The 18,193-nt window shown below is 49.7% G+C and overlaps 3 protein-coding genes across 4 annotated transcripts in view; 1 reads left to right on the forward strand and 2 right to left on the reverse strand.

The window, feature by feature from the left end:
• LOC141104959 (uncharacterized) overlaps positions 1 to 18,193 on the reverse strand; it is a 664,134-nt gene that overhangs the window by 533,782 nt on the left and 112,159 nt on the right. The gene's annotated exons all lie outside the window — the stretch shown is intronic.
• LOC141104789 (uncharacterized) overlaps positions 1 to 18,193 on the reverse strand; it is a 317,556-nt gene that overhangs the window by 174,480 nt on the left and 124,883 nt on the right. The gene's annotated exons all lie outside the window — the stretch shown is intronic.
• LOC141105453 (uncharacterized) overlaps positions 1 to 18,193 on the forward strand; it is a 63,949-nt gene that overhangs the window by 33,171 nt on the left and 12,585 nt on the right. Inside the window, 2 exon segments of the mRNA XM_073595309.1 lie at positions 3,446 to 3,590; positions 17,134 to 17,186. Coding sequence (XP_073451410.1) covers positions 3,446 to 3,590; positions 17,134 to 17,186 — 198 coding nt within the window.

Raw genomic sequence — 18,193 nt, forward strand, 5'->3', positions numbered from 1 at the left:
TGAAGCCTGGTTTTTCTTCCAGGTCTTCCTGAACTCACGGCTAGGTCTATAGCGGCGAGCGTCCCTTGCCCGATCCGATCCTTACCTGGGCTGTGTTTCTGCACCATGCCTGCTTGGAGGCAGGATCGGCTACCCATGGGCGCAGCCACAAGGCACGCTTAGCCGTGAAAGACGACAGCATGATGCGAGTCACCAGGTGAATTATGTCCAGGGAAGCCTCCCCCAGAAAAGCCGCCGCAAACCTAGTTCATGTATAGGTGAACTCCTGGCCATATCTTCCGAGATGCTCCTCAGGGATGCATCTATGTCATCCGTCCAGGCCTCCATCACTTTGGATAGGGCTGTGAGAGCCGAGGCTGGTTTGCAGGTCATACCTGCTGTAATGTAGATCTGCTTGAGGTCGGTATCAATTTTCCTCTCCAGGCCATCCCTAAAGGATACAGTATCCTCCAGTGGGAGTGTGACGTGGCTCACCAATCTCATTAGGGCTGCGTCAATGAGAGGAGCCGATTTCAGATGTTTCACATCCTCGCTTCTAAACAGATACATCTTTGATACCTTTGTTAGCAGGGAATACTTCCTTTCGACACCAATCCATTCATCAGTAATTATTTTGCCGAGTTCACCCAAGAAGGGGAAATTAGGGCGTTCTTTTGGGTGTTTAGGTGTTTAAATAATTTCCTGTTTGGAGGATGCCTTTACTGGCTCTTCCCATCTCAAAGCTTCTTTGACTAGCTGTGATACTAAGGCAAATTCAAAACCCATGCCGAGGTCATCTACCTCCGCCTCGCTGTCTGAGGCTTCAAATGAGGAATGGCTCAGCTGCGATGGGCCTGGAGCTTCAAGATCATCCCCAGTGGGGACTGACACTGTGTCGCCAAAAAGGTTGTGGGTACGGTCGGAGTCCACTTTACTCAAGGACTCACAGACCACCTTCCTGACCAGTGCTTCCACTCATTGGTCTCCACCCTCTCTTTCAATCCTTCCCCAGGATTGTTGCCTGCTAAACCAGAAGAGAACACAGCCCAGGCAAGGATCGGATCAGTCAAGGGACGCTCGCCGCTATAGACCTGGCCGTGAGTTCAGGAAGACCTGGAAGAAAAACCAGCCTTCAGGCCAGAAGTTTTCAAATGGGGGATTCTTCCGGTGGATGGGAAGCCTCTAAGTCTTTTTGATATTGTGCCTGCCCAGACAGAGCGAGTCGGGGCTCGCTTACTTCGCTTTCAGCGCGTCTGGGCAGCCTTGATCAAAGAATATTGGCCGTCAAAATGGTCCCCTCAGGCCATGCCTGGACATTCAGCAGCCCACCTATTCTCCGATTTGTACCCACATCCTTGCCTCACTCGGAGAAGAAAAAAAAAACCCTCCTGTCCTATGCAGACTCTCTAGTGGCTCAGGGCACTGCAACACCAGTTTCAACTTACGAAAGGTTTCAAGGGGTCTACTCACCCCTCTTCATGGTTTTGAAGAAGAACGGCTCCTGGAGACCAGTTATAGATCTAACTAACTTGAATTCTTTCATCAAGAAAGAGAAATTCAAGATGGAGACACTACTCACGATCCGTCAGGCAATCAAGCCAGGTGATTGGCTTGTGTCTATAGACCTGAAGGATGCCTATTTCCATGTCCCGACAGCGTCAGAGCTCCAGAAATTCCTTTGCTTTGCTGTAGATCAAGTCCACCTGCAATTCACCTGTCTCCCCTTTTGGCTTACGCCATTGCCTCGTGTGTTTTCAAAATTCTTGCTGGCTGTCGTGGCATTGATCAGGACCAGAGGTATTCATCTGTATCATTATCTGGATGACCTGCTGTTGTTATCTCGGGACAGAGAACAGTTGCTAGTCCACAGATCCCAGGTTATCTCCACTCTACTCGAACTTGGCTGGCTACTGAACTTGAAAAAGAGCCACCTAGAACCTACACAGTCCCTGATATACCTCAGGGCTCAATTCAAACACTCAAGAGCACTATCTCCTTGCCCCTGGAAAAAATTCTAGTGATCCGGGACAGAGTTCGGCTTGCAATGTCCTCCTCTCATCTCTGAGCCTCACAGTGCCTAAAAATCATCAGCACTATGGAAACAACACCCATGGTGAAGTGGGCGCAGTGGAAAATGCGGCCCTTCCAAAAGGGCTTCCTCCAGCAGTGGAACTCAGGGCTCTGGGATCATTCCATCTGAATAACCTTGTCCATGCTTGAGAGCCTTCCTTGGTGGTTACAGTGGAGGAACCTCCTCAACTGTCATTCCATTGCACCTGTTTCTTGGTGGTTACAGTGGAGGAACCTCCTCAACTGTCATTCCATTGCACCTGTTTCTTGGATCACCATCACAACAGATGCCAGCAACAGGGGCTGGGGTGCTCTCTGCCTGACAGAGGTAGCCCAAGGCATATGGAGCTTTCCTTCTCACAGGATAGTCTTGAATGCTCTGGAAGTCAGGCATTTCACCACTTGATGGCGGGAGCCTAAGTCCTCCTGAAACTGGACAACACAACAGCAGTCTCATACATCAAGAGACAGGGAGGTACTCACAGTCTCTCCCTGTTGAAGGAAGTAGAGCCTATCATGACCTGGGCCCAGATGAACCTGGCCAACCTAACAGTGGTCTATCTCCCCGGAGACCAGAACATTCAGGCAGACTTTCTGTTGAGAGTATCTCTAGACAACGAGTGGGCTCTCCACCCCGAAGTCTTCAAGTGGGTCCTGTCCCTGGGAGTCGTCCCGGAAGTAGACTTGTTCACCTCCCTGTGCAACTTTAGACTAGAGAGATACTACACAAGGTTTCATTGTCCCCAGGCTTTTGGGGTAGATGCTCTGACAGACCAATAGAGATTCCACAGGGCCTATGCCTTTCCCCCGGTTTCCGTCATTTTCCAGTTTCTGTCGAGGCTCAGGATGGAAGAAGCAGAGATAGTGGCAATAGTCCCGTACTGGCCAAACAGGCCATCCCCTGTTGATGCAACTCAGCTTCCGAGACCCAGTTCCTCTGCCCTCCAGACCGGATCTCCTATCGCTAGGAGCAACTCTACATCCATGCCTGGCCCATCTACACCTGATGGTTTGGTTTTTGAGAGGGGAAGGCTGGAGGCCCTAGGCTGTCCAAGCGGAGCCATCCCCACGTTGCTAAATGCCAGACAAGCAGGCACCAACAGGATCTACCAGAGGATTTGGAAAAAATTTGCAGACTACACCTCCTCCACTGGAGGGTCTTGCAATAAACCAAAGATACAGGATATCCTGGGCTTCTTACAATCAGGCTTGGATCTCTCCTTGTCAGTCAGCTCATTGCGAGTTCAAGTCTCTGCAATTTCTGCCTTCACAGGCGTATCTTGGGTTAGACACCGTCTTATTCAGCAGTTCTTCAGAGGAGCAATAAGGCTCAGACCTCAGAGAAAGCCAAGATTTTCTGAGTGGGATCTTCCCTTTGTCCTGGATTTCTTCTCAGGAAGAGAGATCACACGGATCAGTTCTCTATCAAGGAGCTTTCTCTAAAAGTTGCCTTCCTGGTGGCTATAACATCGGCCAAGAGGGTCTCCGATATCAGCTCTCTGGGAAGCAAGGAGCCATTTCTAACCTTTTTCCCTGATCGGGTAATTTTGATTCCTATGCTGGGTTCAAACCCCAAAGTATCATCTGTTTTTCACGATAATCAGGAGATTGCTCTTCCAACGTTCAGATCAACCGGAGATTCTAGTGTTCATCCCCTAGATGTCGGGAAAGCTCTGAGACAGTACCTAGAAGCTACAGGCAAAGGTAGGGGTAATCCAGAGGGCTTGACTTCTGAGGATTTAGAGGAATTTTCCAAACATGGCTCAAGGCTGAAAGACAACGGACAAGCCCGGTTTCTAGGAGGAGAGAGTTCAGGCTGTGACAATTGGCTGGAGAGGTGGCCTGTAGAGAATTCAATAGGCTTGTCAGCGTCTTTTGTTATAACAGAGTCATATAAAGGTACATGATTATGTAAACTGTAGTCACGTTTGGAACTGTTGGCATGAGCAGGATCTGAATAAGACTGGAAAAAAAGCACATGACTGGTATTGGCCACCAAGAGTTATACATGGGCAACTGGACGGTGATTTTAATGCAATTCTGGATGCAGGTCTGGGACCAGGACCCAATCTCCTCTACAGCCCAGTCTATGTGTGGGTGGTGAAGTTTAAGCCAGGGATACCCCAAGATAAGGGGATAAGCAAGAGAAGAGATCAGGTAGAAGCTGATTGTCTCTCTGTGAAATTCCCCAATGGTCAGCGTAATAGGTACTGTACACAAGGTCACCAGACTCATGTACAAGGGGGAATTATCAACTGCCACGACTGAGAAGGGTCTGTGCACCTTAGTCACAGGAATCTGTAGACTGTGTGCTAGATCCCGATCAATGAAATTGCTAGCAGCACCAGAATCAATGAAAGCAGAGAGGTGGTGGGAAAACGTATCCGAACTAAAATAAGCCATCTCTGAGGGAAACAGGGAAACAGACACAGTATGGTCTATGGAAGCAGACCCCACCCGCACTAGACTTTTGGCGTTTCTCTGCTTATTAGGACAGCCAGCGACAAAGTGGCCGTGGTTGCCACAATATAACCAGAGACCCTGAGATCTCCTTCTAGCCTTTTCCCCAGAGGATAAATGGGTAGGTCAATTTGCATGGGCTCATCCTCCTGGGGAGGCTGAGAGGGCTCAGGAAAAGAAGAAAAGGTGGGCAGCGTACTAGGGGGCAAAGAAACAAACCTCTCTCTACACCTTTCCTGTAACCGCCTGTCTATACGGATGGCTACTTGCATGGCTTCATTCAATGACTTTGGTTCAGGGTAGTGAACTAAGGAGTCTTTTATGGAGTCTGATAAGCCTAACCTGAATTGGCTTCTTAGAGCAGGGTCATTTCACCCTGAGTCAGGTACCCAGCGGCAGAAATCAGAACAGCATTGCTCAGCAGTGCGTTTACCCTGACGTAATGACCTAAGATTAGCTTCTGCGGAGTGGGCACGATCAGGATCATCATAGAGTAAACCCAGGGCCTTGAAAAATTAATCAACTGACCCTCTGGCTGGGTCGTCTGCGGAGAGACTAAAAGCCCAAGACTGGGGATCTCCCTGCAACCATGTAATAATCAGGCTGACCCGCTGCGCTTCAGAACCAGAGGAGTGTTGTTTGAGCTTAAAGTATAGCATACAACTATTTTTAAAGTTAGAAAACACATGGAGATCACCAGAAAAACAATCAGGCAGGTTAACTTTAGGCCCTGGCGTTACTGTTGGAGGTGCGTTTACACGCACAGACAGTTCCTGGACTTGGCATGTCAGTTTGCAAATTTCTTCATCAAATAAACAGGCCTGTGCAGAGTCCATCTTGACAGAATTTTTTATTAAAGGCTTTTGATAATATCACGAATGTCCCAGTGCAGGTGGTCAGGCACTATAGCTGGCTACTGTGTGCTTCACCTATAGCAGCCCCCTTTCCCTTAAGACAAGCAGGCCTACCGGTACTTGCTTGCCCCCAGGACTTATACACAATGCTATAGTGTCTGGCCACCACGCCAAGGCAGATGCGCACTGAGCAAAGCAAACAGGTACTTGCAGTTTAGCAGACAGAGAGCTTGGTTCAAAGACAGTCCAGAAGACATAGGATACTGCTGCATCCGTGACACTCTCTAGGTTCACTGCTGTTCATCTATCCAGCCAGGCCCCCACCTTATATCTGGGGCAGTAACTTTGAAGTATAAGAGGTCTTTATGGCTCCATCCATGGTAAAGTTACATTTTAACACTAGTGGCCATTTGTATTTCATGTGGGTCTGTGAAAGAATTTCTGCTTTGCAAAATTCAATCTACAAACTTTAAAGTGATAGATCTGTGCTGGTTTGTCATCTATGAGTGCTCTGGCCACCCTCTTCGGGAGGTGTTCCTCAGATACGGGAGGGCTTCACCTGGACATGATTCATTTCCATCCTGCTTTGGCTTGCTTGACGCCTTCTCAGGCGTTTCTGTTTTCTTCTTCTATGTTGAGCGCATGATCTTCATTGTTTGAAACATTTAACACATGAGGTTGTCTGTATTCACCTGGAAGTTCCCAGCCCATTCCTTATCCCTGAAATAGACCCTTACTTCACATGTTAAAACGCGTAGGATTTGACCCGTCTCCTTGACAGTTGGTTTGGGCCTTTTTCCATTTATCCATTTTCTTGGACTGTTTTTTGTCATCATGTGTTTCAGTTGTATTCATGTTGTATAATGTTATTTACATTTTGTAATAGATTTGTACTGTTTTACATATAATTTTCACTTTTTGAGTGCTCATGGTCCTTCAAAGTCCCATTTTTGAGGAAATTTGTTTTTACAAAGACAGTCCAGGTAAAGGCAGGCTGAGTTCAGGGAATAATCCAATATCCCATCCGGGTCATACACAAGGAAATCTAACAGCAAGCAGGGCAGACGATCAGAACAATGCAGGTAAGTCTGTCTCTATCACAAGCAAGGGATAGAGTGTTCAGTTTGCTTATATCAGGTGACTGATCAGATCAATCATCTCCCAGGTGAACACAGACATGGGAAAATCAACAGCCCACACCCGGGTGCTGGAATGAGGAACAGGGGCACTAAGGCTGGCCATACATGGTCGAATTTTGAAATAATTTCCTTTTGAAAATCAGAAAATTTGTGCGTTTTGTGAACCGATGGTGCCACCATTGATTTCGAAATTCGACCAACCAAGCCTTCAATTTCACCTCATGTTGCTACAGAAAAGAATTTTTATGGCTGGGATTCTTCTTTTCTTTCCGGGAATTTTCTTTTCTTGCACGTGCGCATTTCTTTTTCAAATACATTTCTCACACGATTCTCCCATCATTGATTAGAAAATCGTTTGTTTTTCAAAAAATTTCCAACATGTCCAATTACTCAAAATCGATGGCCGCACGAAAATCGGCTGTTGCTGCAGCCCACTAATGGTGCGAAATACGAACGAATATTCTTGGATAAGATTTTCTAAAGAAAATTCTTTTGAAATTCGACCCATGTATGGCCTGCCTAAGTGATCATGACACTTTGGCTTCTTTTAATTTTGGTTTACATATTTTGTCTGTTGATGGTGCCAATAAAACCTTTTTTCTTTTGTCCAGCACTTTGCCCACCCACTTTGGCGTATATGGCGAGTTATTTCCCACACATAGGCGGCCGTGGAGTCTGTCAACAAAACTGAAAATTTCTATCAAATACTTACCGTAATTTTCTTTTCCTGATGGACTCCATGGCAGCAGGAGTTCCCTCCCAGTGGCTGAAGTAGGCTCAATTATGGAACACGGCCTCTGGCCTGGAACAAAGATTTATGGGAGAAGGGTCCTATGAGGTGAGTGAGCGGGATTAACCCACACGTAGGTTGCCATGGAGTCCATCAGGAATGGAAAATTACAGTAAGTATTTGATAAAATTGACAAAATACTCCTGTTCTGACTCCTTGAGACCATTCAATGCCTTCACCCATAAGGCTGTCATCGAGAGACACATTAATACATCTACCATCTACTCAACAATTACTATTTGCAAGCATAATAAACACTTATCACTTATATGCAAATGTACATACAGAAGCACTTATATTCTATATACAAATATTAGTCAAGAGAATAAGAAGGAAACTTTCTCATATAAGAAGGAAACCTCTGAATTCCTGGATCTTTTACCTTTACCTCTGCCTTTAAGTTCTCTACGAACTCCATAGTTCTGGATATCCTGACACTTCTGCCTTTACCTGTGCCTATGACATGCGCCCATACAGAATCCACACTCACTTCACTGCTACAATCACACAAACACAATTCACACCAGACTCTGCCACCCCCGAAATTACTGACAGACTGAGGGCCACCCAGGATGCTCTATCATCCAAATGGGTTTTCCTCCCGGAAGTTGATCAGACTTCCCTTCCCTTGAATATGTCGAAAGGCCGACTGACTGATATTCCAAATCAAAAAACAGAGATTTTACCTTTTCCTCAAGTTGCAACTCCAACTGTTTGATTCCTATAAGTCTGGGTTTTTTTAAGACGCTGAGGGTTGTCCCCTGAGCAGGCGGCCCAGATGTTGCGCAGTCTCCCAGACAAATGTTGTCCAGATTTACCTGAGACAGTGCAGTAATCCAAGACGCCGGCTCCAGTCCAATACCTAGTGCAATGCCAACTGTCACGGCAAGTCGCATCTGGTTTTCCCGGCCAATGCACCAGATAAAGCAGGAGATAACCAGGAACAACAGACTGGACAATGAACTTTTAGGAAAACAATTTTTATTGCCAGCGTGGCAATCAGCCTGACTCATGCCAGAGCCAAAATGCCCTGTCTATAGGTTTTGACAGTATACATATAACTTGCAATTACGTCACACATTTCCTGTAACTTTGTGGTTTCCCTAGTTTACATATTTATCTGCTTTATACATCGGCTAGCGAAGTGTTGGCTGCTTTGCAGAGCGAAGCATCCTGTCTTAAACTTCCTATACTGTGTGGGTGGCTGTCTAGCGACAGGTATTAGTTTTCATTATCTGACCTTACAGATATACATAACGTGTCTGCAAAAATCCTCCACTTTGTTGCAATGTCTGTCCTGTCCAAGCCCAGCCATCTTGACCCCACTGGGCCCTACCACAGGGATACTGGTAATCTATGGAGAGAGAAGGGGCACTAGTACTCTATGGAAAGAGTAGGGGCACTAGTACTCTGTGGAGGGAGAAGGGGCACTGGTACTCTAAGGAGGGAGAAGGGGCACTGGTACTCTATGGAGGGAGAAGAGGCACTGGTACTGTATGGCGGGAGAAGGGGCACTGGTACACTGTGGAGGAAGAAGGGGAACTGGTACTCTATAGAGGGAGAAGGGGCACTGGTACGCTGTGAAAGGAGAAGGGGCACTGGTACTCTATGGAGGGAGAGGGGGTACTGGAACTCTATGGAGAGAGAAGGGGCACTGGTACTCTATGGAGGGAGAAGGGGCACTGGTACCCTATGGAGGGAGAAGGAGCACTGGTACTCTATGGAGGGAGAAGGAGCACTGGTACTCTATGGAGGGAGAAGGGGCACTGGTACCCTATGGAGGGAAAAGGGGCACTGGTACTCTATGGAGGGAGAAGGAGCACTGGTACTCTATGGAGGGAGAAGGGGCACTGGTACCCTATGGAGGGAAAAGGGGCACTGGTACTCTATGGAGGGAGAAGGGGCACTAGTACTCTGTGGAGGGAGAAGGGGCACTGGTACTCTATGGAGGGAGAAGGGGCACTGGTACTCTATGGAGGGAGAAGGGGCACTAGTACTCTGTGGAGGGAGATGGTGCACTGGTACTCTATGGAGGGAGAAGGGGCACTGGTACTCTATGGAGGGAGAAGGGGCACTGGTACTGTATGGAGGGAGAAGGGGCACTGGTACTGTATGGAGGGAGAAGGGGCACTGGTACTCTATAGAGGGAGAAGGGGCACTAGTACTCTATAGAGGGAGAAGGGGCACTGGTACTCTATGGAGGGAGAAGGGGCACTGGTACTCTATTGAGGGAGAAGGGGCACTGGTACACTGTGGAAGGAGAAGGGGCACTAGTACTCTATAGAGGGAGAAGGGGCACTAGTACTCTATAGAGGGAGAAGGGGCACTAGTACTCTATAGAGGGAGAAGGGGCACTAGTAAACTGTGGAAGGAGAAGGGGCACTGGTACTCTGTGGAGGGAGAAGGGGCACTGGTACTGTATGGAGGGAGAAGGGGCACTGGTACTTTGTGGAGGGAGAAGGGGCACTAGTACTCTATGGAGAGAGATGGGGCACTGGTACTCTAAGGAGGGAGAAGGGGCACTGGTACTTTGTGGAGGGAGAAGGGGCACTGGTACACTGTGGAGGGAGAAAGGGCACTGGTACATTGTGGAGGGAGAAGGGGCACTGGTACTCTATGGAGGGAGAAGGGGGACTGTTACTCTAAAGAGGGAGAAGGGGGGACTGGTACTCTATGGAGGGAGAAGGGGGACTGTTACTCTAAAGAGGGAGAAGGGGGGACTGGTACTCTATGGAAGGAGAAGGGGGACTGGTACTCTATGGAGGGAGAAGGGGGACTGTTACTCTAAAGAGGGAGAAGGGGGGACTGGTACTCTATGGAAGGAGAAGGGGGACTGGTACTCTATGGAAGGAGAAGGGGCACTGGTACTCTATGGAGGGAGATGGTGCACTGGTACTCTATGGAGAGAAAAGGGGCACTGGTACTCTATGGAGGGAGAAGGGGGACTGGTACTCTACGGAAGGAGAAGGGGCACTGGTACTCTATGGAGGGAGATGGTGCACTGGTACTCTTTGGAGAGAAAAGGGGCACTGGTACTCTATGGAGAGAAAAGGGGCACTGGTACTCTATGGAAAGAGAAGGGGCACTGGTACACTGTGGAATAAGAGGGAGCACTGGTACTGGCACCCAATAGGAAGATGCTAATTTCTTTTGAAAGTTTGACTGAATTACATATATGTTAACTGCAGCAACAAAGCTTAAGAAGACCCTGTCATCACCCCAGATGCTAGATAAATTTACCCATAGGGCAATAGTTGTTACAGACTCTTTTTTAAAACCGTTGTGCTTCTAATGAACTGCAAATCAAGTTGTCAGTCTTGACTTGCTCCGAACACTCAGATGTTATCCATTCCAGCGTGATGCTACAAGACTACTCCCCATCCCTGATGTCACCTGTGCTTCTGGCAGTGGTCAGGGAATCTTCACATGATTTTTAATAATTCTATCAAGATCATCATAGAGATTTATATAATTTCTTAATTTTAATAAGCAGTAGTGACAGGGTCTCTTTAATAGTCCCGTGTGGTGTGTGTACTGCTCTGGAGTTGAACATTAGCCATTCAACATTCCATGTGATAGATAAAACACGGCTATCACAATTCACTGGTGTTGTAGAAGGTACCTGGTGGTCATCTTAGTCTCAGAGCTCATACCAGCAAGCAGGGCAGTAGGCGAGGCCATTGACTTGCTCTTGTCACCACCCTTCATATGCTTGCATACATGACAGTGGTTGGCTGAAGGAACAGAACTGACAGCCAGCTCAGACACATGGTGCATATCCAGAACCCAGTCATTCATACCCCTAACTCTGGCCAGCTGGGTGATGGAATGAGAGTTCCAGCAGGACATAGCCTGGATCTACAGAACAATGGGATTTTGTGTAGGCAGGTGTAGTCTACTTTCTACACTATAGATGGCGCCCGTCCGCAGCAGCATTGTAGTTGGAGAGGAACTCAAGAGGAACATGGTTCCTTTATGGTTTCCTGGGTCACTGGGGAAGCTAAAAAATTGAATGCTGCCTCCCCATGGGACTCTAGTACCCATCTTGGGTCAGGCAGAGCCTATTTAAGGCCCTGGCTGGTAGGCTTGGCACACATTTGTGAGTGGATAGAGTAGGGACAGGTACCCCATCTGTTAGGGACACAACTAGGGGCAGGGAAAGGTTCCTGACAAGGAGAAAAAGCATAAGGCTTGCAACTTTTCTGGACGTCCTCCCATTTTGGCATGGGACGGCCAGGCCACATTCTGCCTCTCCTAACAGGCGCTGTCAATTTGGCTGAAACCTGCTCTCTACATGCTGTTGGGATCGTGGGTGTTCTTGGTTGGGTGGTCTTCCCACCGGCTTTATTGTGAACTGTCTTTGCAGTACTTCAATACAAGTTCTTTACATCTCACTTGGTCTGCGGGTGTTATTGCCACCACGCCGTGCTGCACCCCACCTACAAGTGGGTCAGGAGAAGGATGAAGGGAATCAGCAGCTGACAGAGCCAAAACATCTTCTGTGGAATGCAGTCCCTTCTACTAGTTCCTCTTCTGTCTCCCTTCCCTGTCTGTGCTCAGCCTGTGTGTGGAGAAGGATGTCAATTGTCACTTATTAACAGCCCTCAGTCAGAGCCTCTTATCCTAGGCGGTCCAGCCAGCCAAATGCCACACAGCCATCAAGTCCAGGACAAAATGATACCATTCAGCTGTCAGACCAAGATCCACCTACTCCATCTACCTGTAAAGCCCAGACCCAGCTGTCAAACTCAGGCCCTAGCCCCCCCCTGCATTAAGTCTTGACCCAGACAGCCCACAGAGCTGTGGAACACAAGCCCTAGCTATCCCAGCATCAAGCCCAGGCCCAGCCAGCCCACCCAGCTTTCAAACCCTAGCCCACCCTGCATCAAGCCAAGGCCCAGTCAGTCCACCCAGCTGTCAAACCCAAATCCCAGCTCTCCCAGCTTCAGGCCCAGCCAGCCCACCCAGCATCAAGCCTAGGCCGCCCTGGTAACCCACCCAACTGTCAAACCAAGCCTTAGCCCTCTCAGCATCAAGTCCAGGCCCAGTGAGCCCACCCAGCTGTCAAACCCAAACCTTAGGCCCTTCTATCATCAAGCCCAGGCCCAGCCATCCGTCCCAGATGTCAAACACAGGCCTTAACCCTCCCAGCATTAAGCACAGGCCCAGAAACCCACCCAGCTGTCAAACCCAAACCCTTACCCTCCCAGCATCAAGCCCAGGCCCAGCCATCCGACCCAGATGTCAAACACAGGCCTTAACCCTCCCAGCATTAAGCACAGGCCCAGCAACACACCCAGGTGTCAAACCCAAACCCTCACCCTCCCAGCATCAAGCCCAGGCCCATCCAGCCCTTCAAACTGTCAAACCCCAGCCTTAGCCCTCCCAGCATCAGGCCCAGAAACCCCAACCAACTGTCAAACCCAAGCCCTACCCCTCCCAGCAACAAGCCCAGGCTCAGCCAGCCCATCCAACTGTCAAACCCAAGCGTTAGCCCTCCCAGCATCAAGCCCACCCAGCTGTCAAATCCAAGCCCTAGCTCTCCCAGCATCAAATCCGGGCCCAGCCCCCCATCCAGCTGTCAAACCCAAGCAGAACCCTCCCAGCATAACACCCAGGCCCAGCAAACCCACTCAGCTGTCAAATACAAGCCCTAGCTCTCCCAGCATCAAGTCCAGGCCCAGCCAGACCACCTAGCTGTCAAAGCCAAGTCTTAGCTCTCCCAGCTTTCAAGCCCAGGCCCAGCTAGAAAAAAGAGCTGTTAAAAGCAGGCCCAGATATCCCACTCAGCTTTCAAGACAAGGTCCAGATTCATCTGTCAAGCCCAGGCCCAGCTGACCCACTCAACCGTAAAGCCTTGTTGAAGTGATGTTATTCAAAGAAAATGCCTTAGCACCTGAGTGGAAGCATGCAAGGTGGGCCAGTACACAGTTAGGCTTAAGGTGGCTGGACAGGTGGACTAGGGTTGCCACCTGTTCAGGATTCACCCGGACAGTATGGGTCTTGAATCATCTGCCCGGGTTTTGTACTGCCTTTAACCCGGGCACATGACTCAGCCCAGAACAGGGACAGACCATTCAGGCGGGGGGGGGACCATCAGCACACCTGTCACTGTGAGACAGCAGCAGCGGAATTGCTTGTAAATAAGTACACTGCGGTGTGTGCTGGAATCCAAAGCTCCTTTCTCTCTCTTTCTCCCCCCTCCAGTCTCCTGCACGGTCTCTGGTATCTCTGACTCAACAACACCCCCCACCCCCTCCAATCACCAGTGCGGTGAGACTTGGGAGGCGGACCTCACTGTAGCTCTTGTTGGGCTGGCTGCTACTCACACTACATGTAGGGAGGAGGTGAGCTGAGGTTTTTTTTCTGAGAAAAGTCTCCTAGGAAGGAAAGCTGCAAAGTTTAGGAGTATTTGTTTTGCAGGTGATGCAGTGAAGGGTTAAGGTGACAGGAGAATCAGAGGAGATAGTGTGTGTATGGAAATCTCTCCCCATACTGCCCCCGTCATACCCTCCACACTCCTCTCCTTTACATACTACCCCCATCATACCCTCCACACTCCTCTCCTGTATATACTGTCCCCATCATACCCTCCACACTCCTCTCCTGTATATACTGTCCCCATCATACCCTCCACACTCCTTTGCTGTATATACTGTCCCCATCATACCCTCCACACTCCTCTCCTGTGCATACTGCCCCCATCATACCCTCGGCACTCCTCTCCTGTACATACTGCTCCCATCATCCCCTCCACACTCCAATCATGTAGATACTACCCCCATCATACCCTCCACACTCCTCTCCTGTACATACTGCCCCCATCATACTCTCCACACTCCTCTCCTGTACATACTGCCCCCATCATACCCTCCGCACTCCTCTCCTGTACGTACTGCCCCCATCATATCCTCCGCACTCCTCTCCTGTACATACTGTCCCCATCATCCCCTCCACACTCCTCTCCTGTACATACTGCTCCCATCATCCCCTCCACACTCCAATCATGTAGATACTACCCCCATCATACCCTCCACACTCCTCTCCTGTACATACTGCCCCCATCATACTCTCCACACTCCTCTCCTGTACATACTGCCCCCATCATACCCTCCGCACTCCTCTCCTGTACGTACTGCCCCCATCATATCCTCCGCACTCCTCTCCTGTACATACTGCCCCATCATCCCCTCCGCACTCCTCTCCTGTACATACTGTCCCCATCATCCCCTCCACACTCCTCTCCTGTGCATACTGCCCCATCATACCCTCGGCACTCCTCTCCTGTACATACTGTCCCCATCATCCCCTCCGCACTCCTCTCCTGTGCATACTGACCCCATCATACCCTCCACACTCCTCTCCTGTATATACTGCCCCATCATACCCTCCACACTCCTCTCCTGTATATACTGTCCCCATCATACCCTCCACACTCCTCTCCTGTACATACTACCCTCATCATACCCTCCACACTCCTCTACTGTACATACTGTCCCCATCATACCCTCCACACTCCTCTCCTGTATATACTGCCCCATCAAATCCTCCACACTCCTCTCCTGTACATACTGTCCCCATCATCCCCTCCGCACACCTCTCCTGTGCACACTGCCCCCATCATACTCTCGGCACTCCTCTCCTGTACATACTGCTCCCATCATCCCCTCCACACTCCAATCATGTACATACTACCCCCATCATACCCTCCACACTCCTCTCCTGTACATACTGCCCACTTCATACCCTCCGCACTCCTCTCCTGTGCATACTGCCCCCATCACCCCCTCCAGACTCCTCTCCTGTACATACCGCCCACTGTCATACCCTCCACACTCCTCCCCTGTACATACTGCCCCCATCATCCCCTCTGGACTCCTCTCCTGTACATACTGCCCACTGTCATACCTTCCGCGCTCCTCTCCTGTACATACCGCCCACTGTCATACCCTCCATACTCCTCTCCTGTACATACTGCCCCCATCATACCCTCCACACTCCTCTCCTGTACATACTGCCCACTGTCATACTCTCCACACTCCTCTCCTATGCATACTGCCCCATCATCCCCTCCGTACTCATCTCCTGTACATACTGCCCCATCATACCCTCCACACTCCTCTCCTGTACATACTTCCCACTGTCATACCCTCCACACTCCTCTCCTGTACATACCGCCCCCATCATACCCTCCACACTGCTCTCCTGTACATACTACCCCCATCTTACCCTCCGCACTCCTTTCCTGTACATACTGCTCCCATCATCCACTCCACACTCCTCTCCTGTACATACTGCCCCCATCATACCCTCCACACTCCTCTCCTGTACATACTACCCCATCATCCCCTCTGCACTCCTCTCCTGTACATACTGCCCCCATTATTCCCTCCACACTCCTCTCCTGTAGATAATGCCCCATCATACCCTCCACACTCCTCTCCTGTACATACTGCCCACTGTCATACCCTCCACACTCCTCTCCTGTACATACTGCCCCCGCATTCCCTCAACACTCCTCTCCTGTACATACTGCCCCCATATTACCCTCCACACTCCTCTCCTGTACATACTGTCCCCATCATACCCTCCACACTCCTCTCCTGTACATACTGCCCCCATCTTACCCTCCGCACTCCTCTCCTGTACATACTGCCCCCATCATACCCTCCACACTCCTCTCCTGTACATACTGCCCCCACCATCCCCTCCACACTCCTCTCCTGTACATACTGCCCCCACCATACCCTCCACACTCCTCTCCTGTACATACTACCCATTGTCATACCCCCCACACTCCTCTCCTGTACATACTGCCCACTGTTATAACCACCACACTCCTCTCCTGTACATACTGCCCCCATCATACCCTCCACACTCCTCTCCTGTACATACTGCCCCCATCATACCCTCCACACTCCTCTCCTGTACATACTGCCCCCATCATACCCTCCACACTCCTCTCCTGTACATACTGTCCCCATCATACCCTCCACACTCCTCTCCTGTACATACTGCCCCATCTTACCCTCCGCACTCCTCTCCTGTACATACTGCCCCCGTCATACCCTCCACACTCCTCTCCTGTACATACTGCACCCACCATCCCCTCCACACTCCTCTCCTGTACATACTGCACCCACCATCCCCTCCACACTCCTCTCCTGTACATACTGCCCCCGTTATTCCCTCCACACTCCTCTCCTGTAGATACTGCCCTTGTTATTTCCTCCACACTCCTCTCCTGTAGATACTGCCCCCATCATACCCTCCACACTCCTCTCCTGTACATACTGCCCCCATCATACCCTCCGCACTCCTCTCCTGTACGTACTGCCCCCATCATATCCTCCGCACTCCTCTCCTGTACATACTGCCCCCATCATACCCTCCACACTCCTCTCCTGTACATACTACCCACTGTCATACCCCCCACACTCCTCTCCTGTACATACTGCCCCCATAATCCCCTCCGTTGTCCCTCATTCCCATCTCAAAATGTTGGGAGGTATGCCGGAATACAGGCAAGTGGTTGAGTCGGGAGTGTAAAACTGTTGGCACTATATAAATTTTGTATTATAATAGTAATAAGTAATGGAAGAACCACTGCAAAATCAACCAAATATATCTATAACTATAATAACAATAATAATAACAATAATAATAATAATCATTGTTGAGAGTGGAGACGTTTCTCGGGGGCTGCAGTTCCTCTTAGCTCCACAAGATGGTGATCTCACTTCTACCCAGACAGGACATCTCTATGGAAAACTGACAGGGAAGTGATGTCAGCTACAGACAGGAAGTGATGCAAGTGCAGACAGGAAGTTCCGGGTGAGAGCTGAGGCGGTTGGAAATAGAGGGAAGACATTGCTCGAACTGGCAGCAGAGGAGGTAATAAGATCTTATTTTATCATATTTTATCATATCTCTCGTCACTGTCCATTATTAGGAACCAAATTATTTTGTACCGCTTTGCCCTTTAAATGCCCCTCTTTTCAGTCTGATGTACACACAGCCAAACCAATATTCTATCGAAGGGCTGAAATTATTATCTCTCTCGGTAACTCCTCAGATTATTTCACGTATTGAAGTGAAAACACCGGTATAAAAGAAAAATAATGGTAGAAATAAAACATAAGTGGGATGTAGTCCTTGTTCACAGGGGGCGTAGCCGTGCGTCCCCCCACCCCCACAGAGGGCCGTGTTTAGATGCCGCCCCCCAATTTGAGATCTGTGCGGGAGAACGGCCCCAAACTCGGTCTATGTCTTCATCCCTGGGACACCGGTACATCCCGGTGAGGGTAAGTCCGGACCTCACGCGGGGTACTCATTGATTCGCCTCCATGTGTGTGAATGAGTCTAACTGATCACATTGTCATCAAATGTCCATCTAACTAGAAGGTTTCCCTGTAAAAAGTACCTCTTGCCTCGGCTGAGCGAAGCTCCGATGCCGGCTGAAGTCTTCTTCAGAAACCGACAAGACCGCGAAGCGCCGATCTCCTGGTCCTTCAGAGAACTCTGCCATTCCTCCAGCTGATCTCCTCACTACAGGTCACAGCACAGGGACACGGTGGCTGGGTGCAAGGACACGGTACAGGGTATGGGACACAGTGCAAGGACACGGGACAGGGTATGGGACACAGTGCAAGGACACGGTACAGGGTATGGAACACAGTGCAAGGACACGGGACAGGGTATGGGACACAGTGCAAGGACACGGTACAGGGTATGGGACACAGTGCAAGGACACGGGACAGAGTATTGGACACAATACAGGGACACGGTACAAGACATGATACAGGACACCGTACAGAGACACAGTGCAAGGACACGGTACAAGTACATGGTACAGGACAGGGTAGAGGGACAAAGTGCAAGGGCATGATATAGGACACGTT

This window comes from Aquarana catesbeiana, linkage group LG08 (assembly GCF_042186555.1).
Source record: "Aquarana catesbeiana isolate 2022-GZ linkage group LG08, ASM4218655v1, whole genome shotgun sequence".
In the NCBI taxonomy this organism is placed as follows: Eukaryota; Metazoa; Chordata; class Amphibia; order Anura; family Ranidae; genus Aquarana; species Aquarana catesbeiana.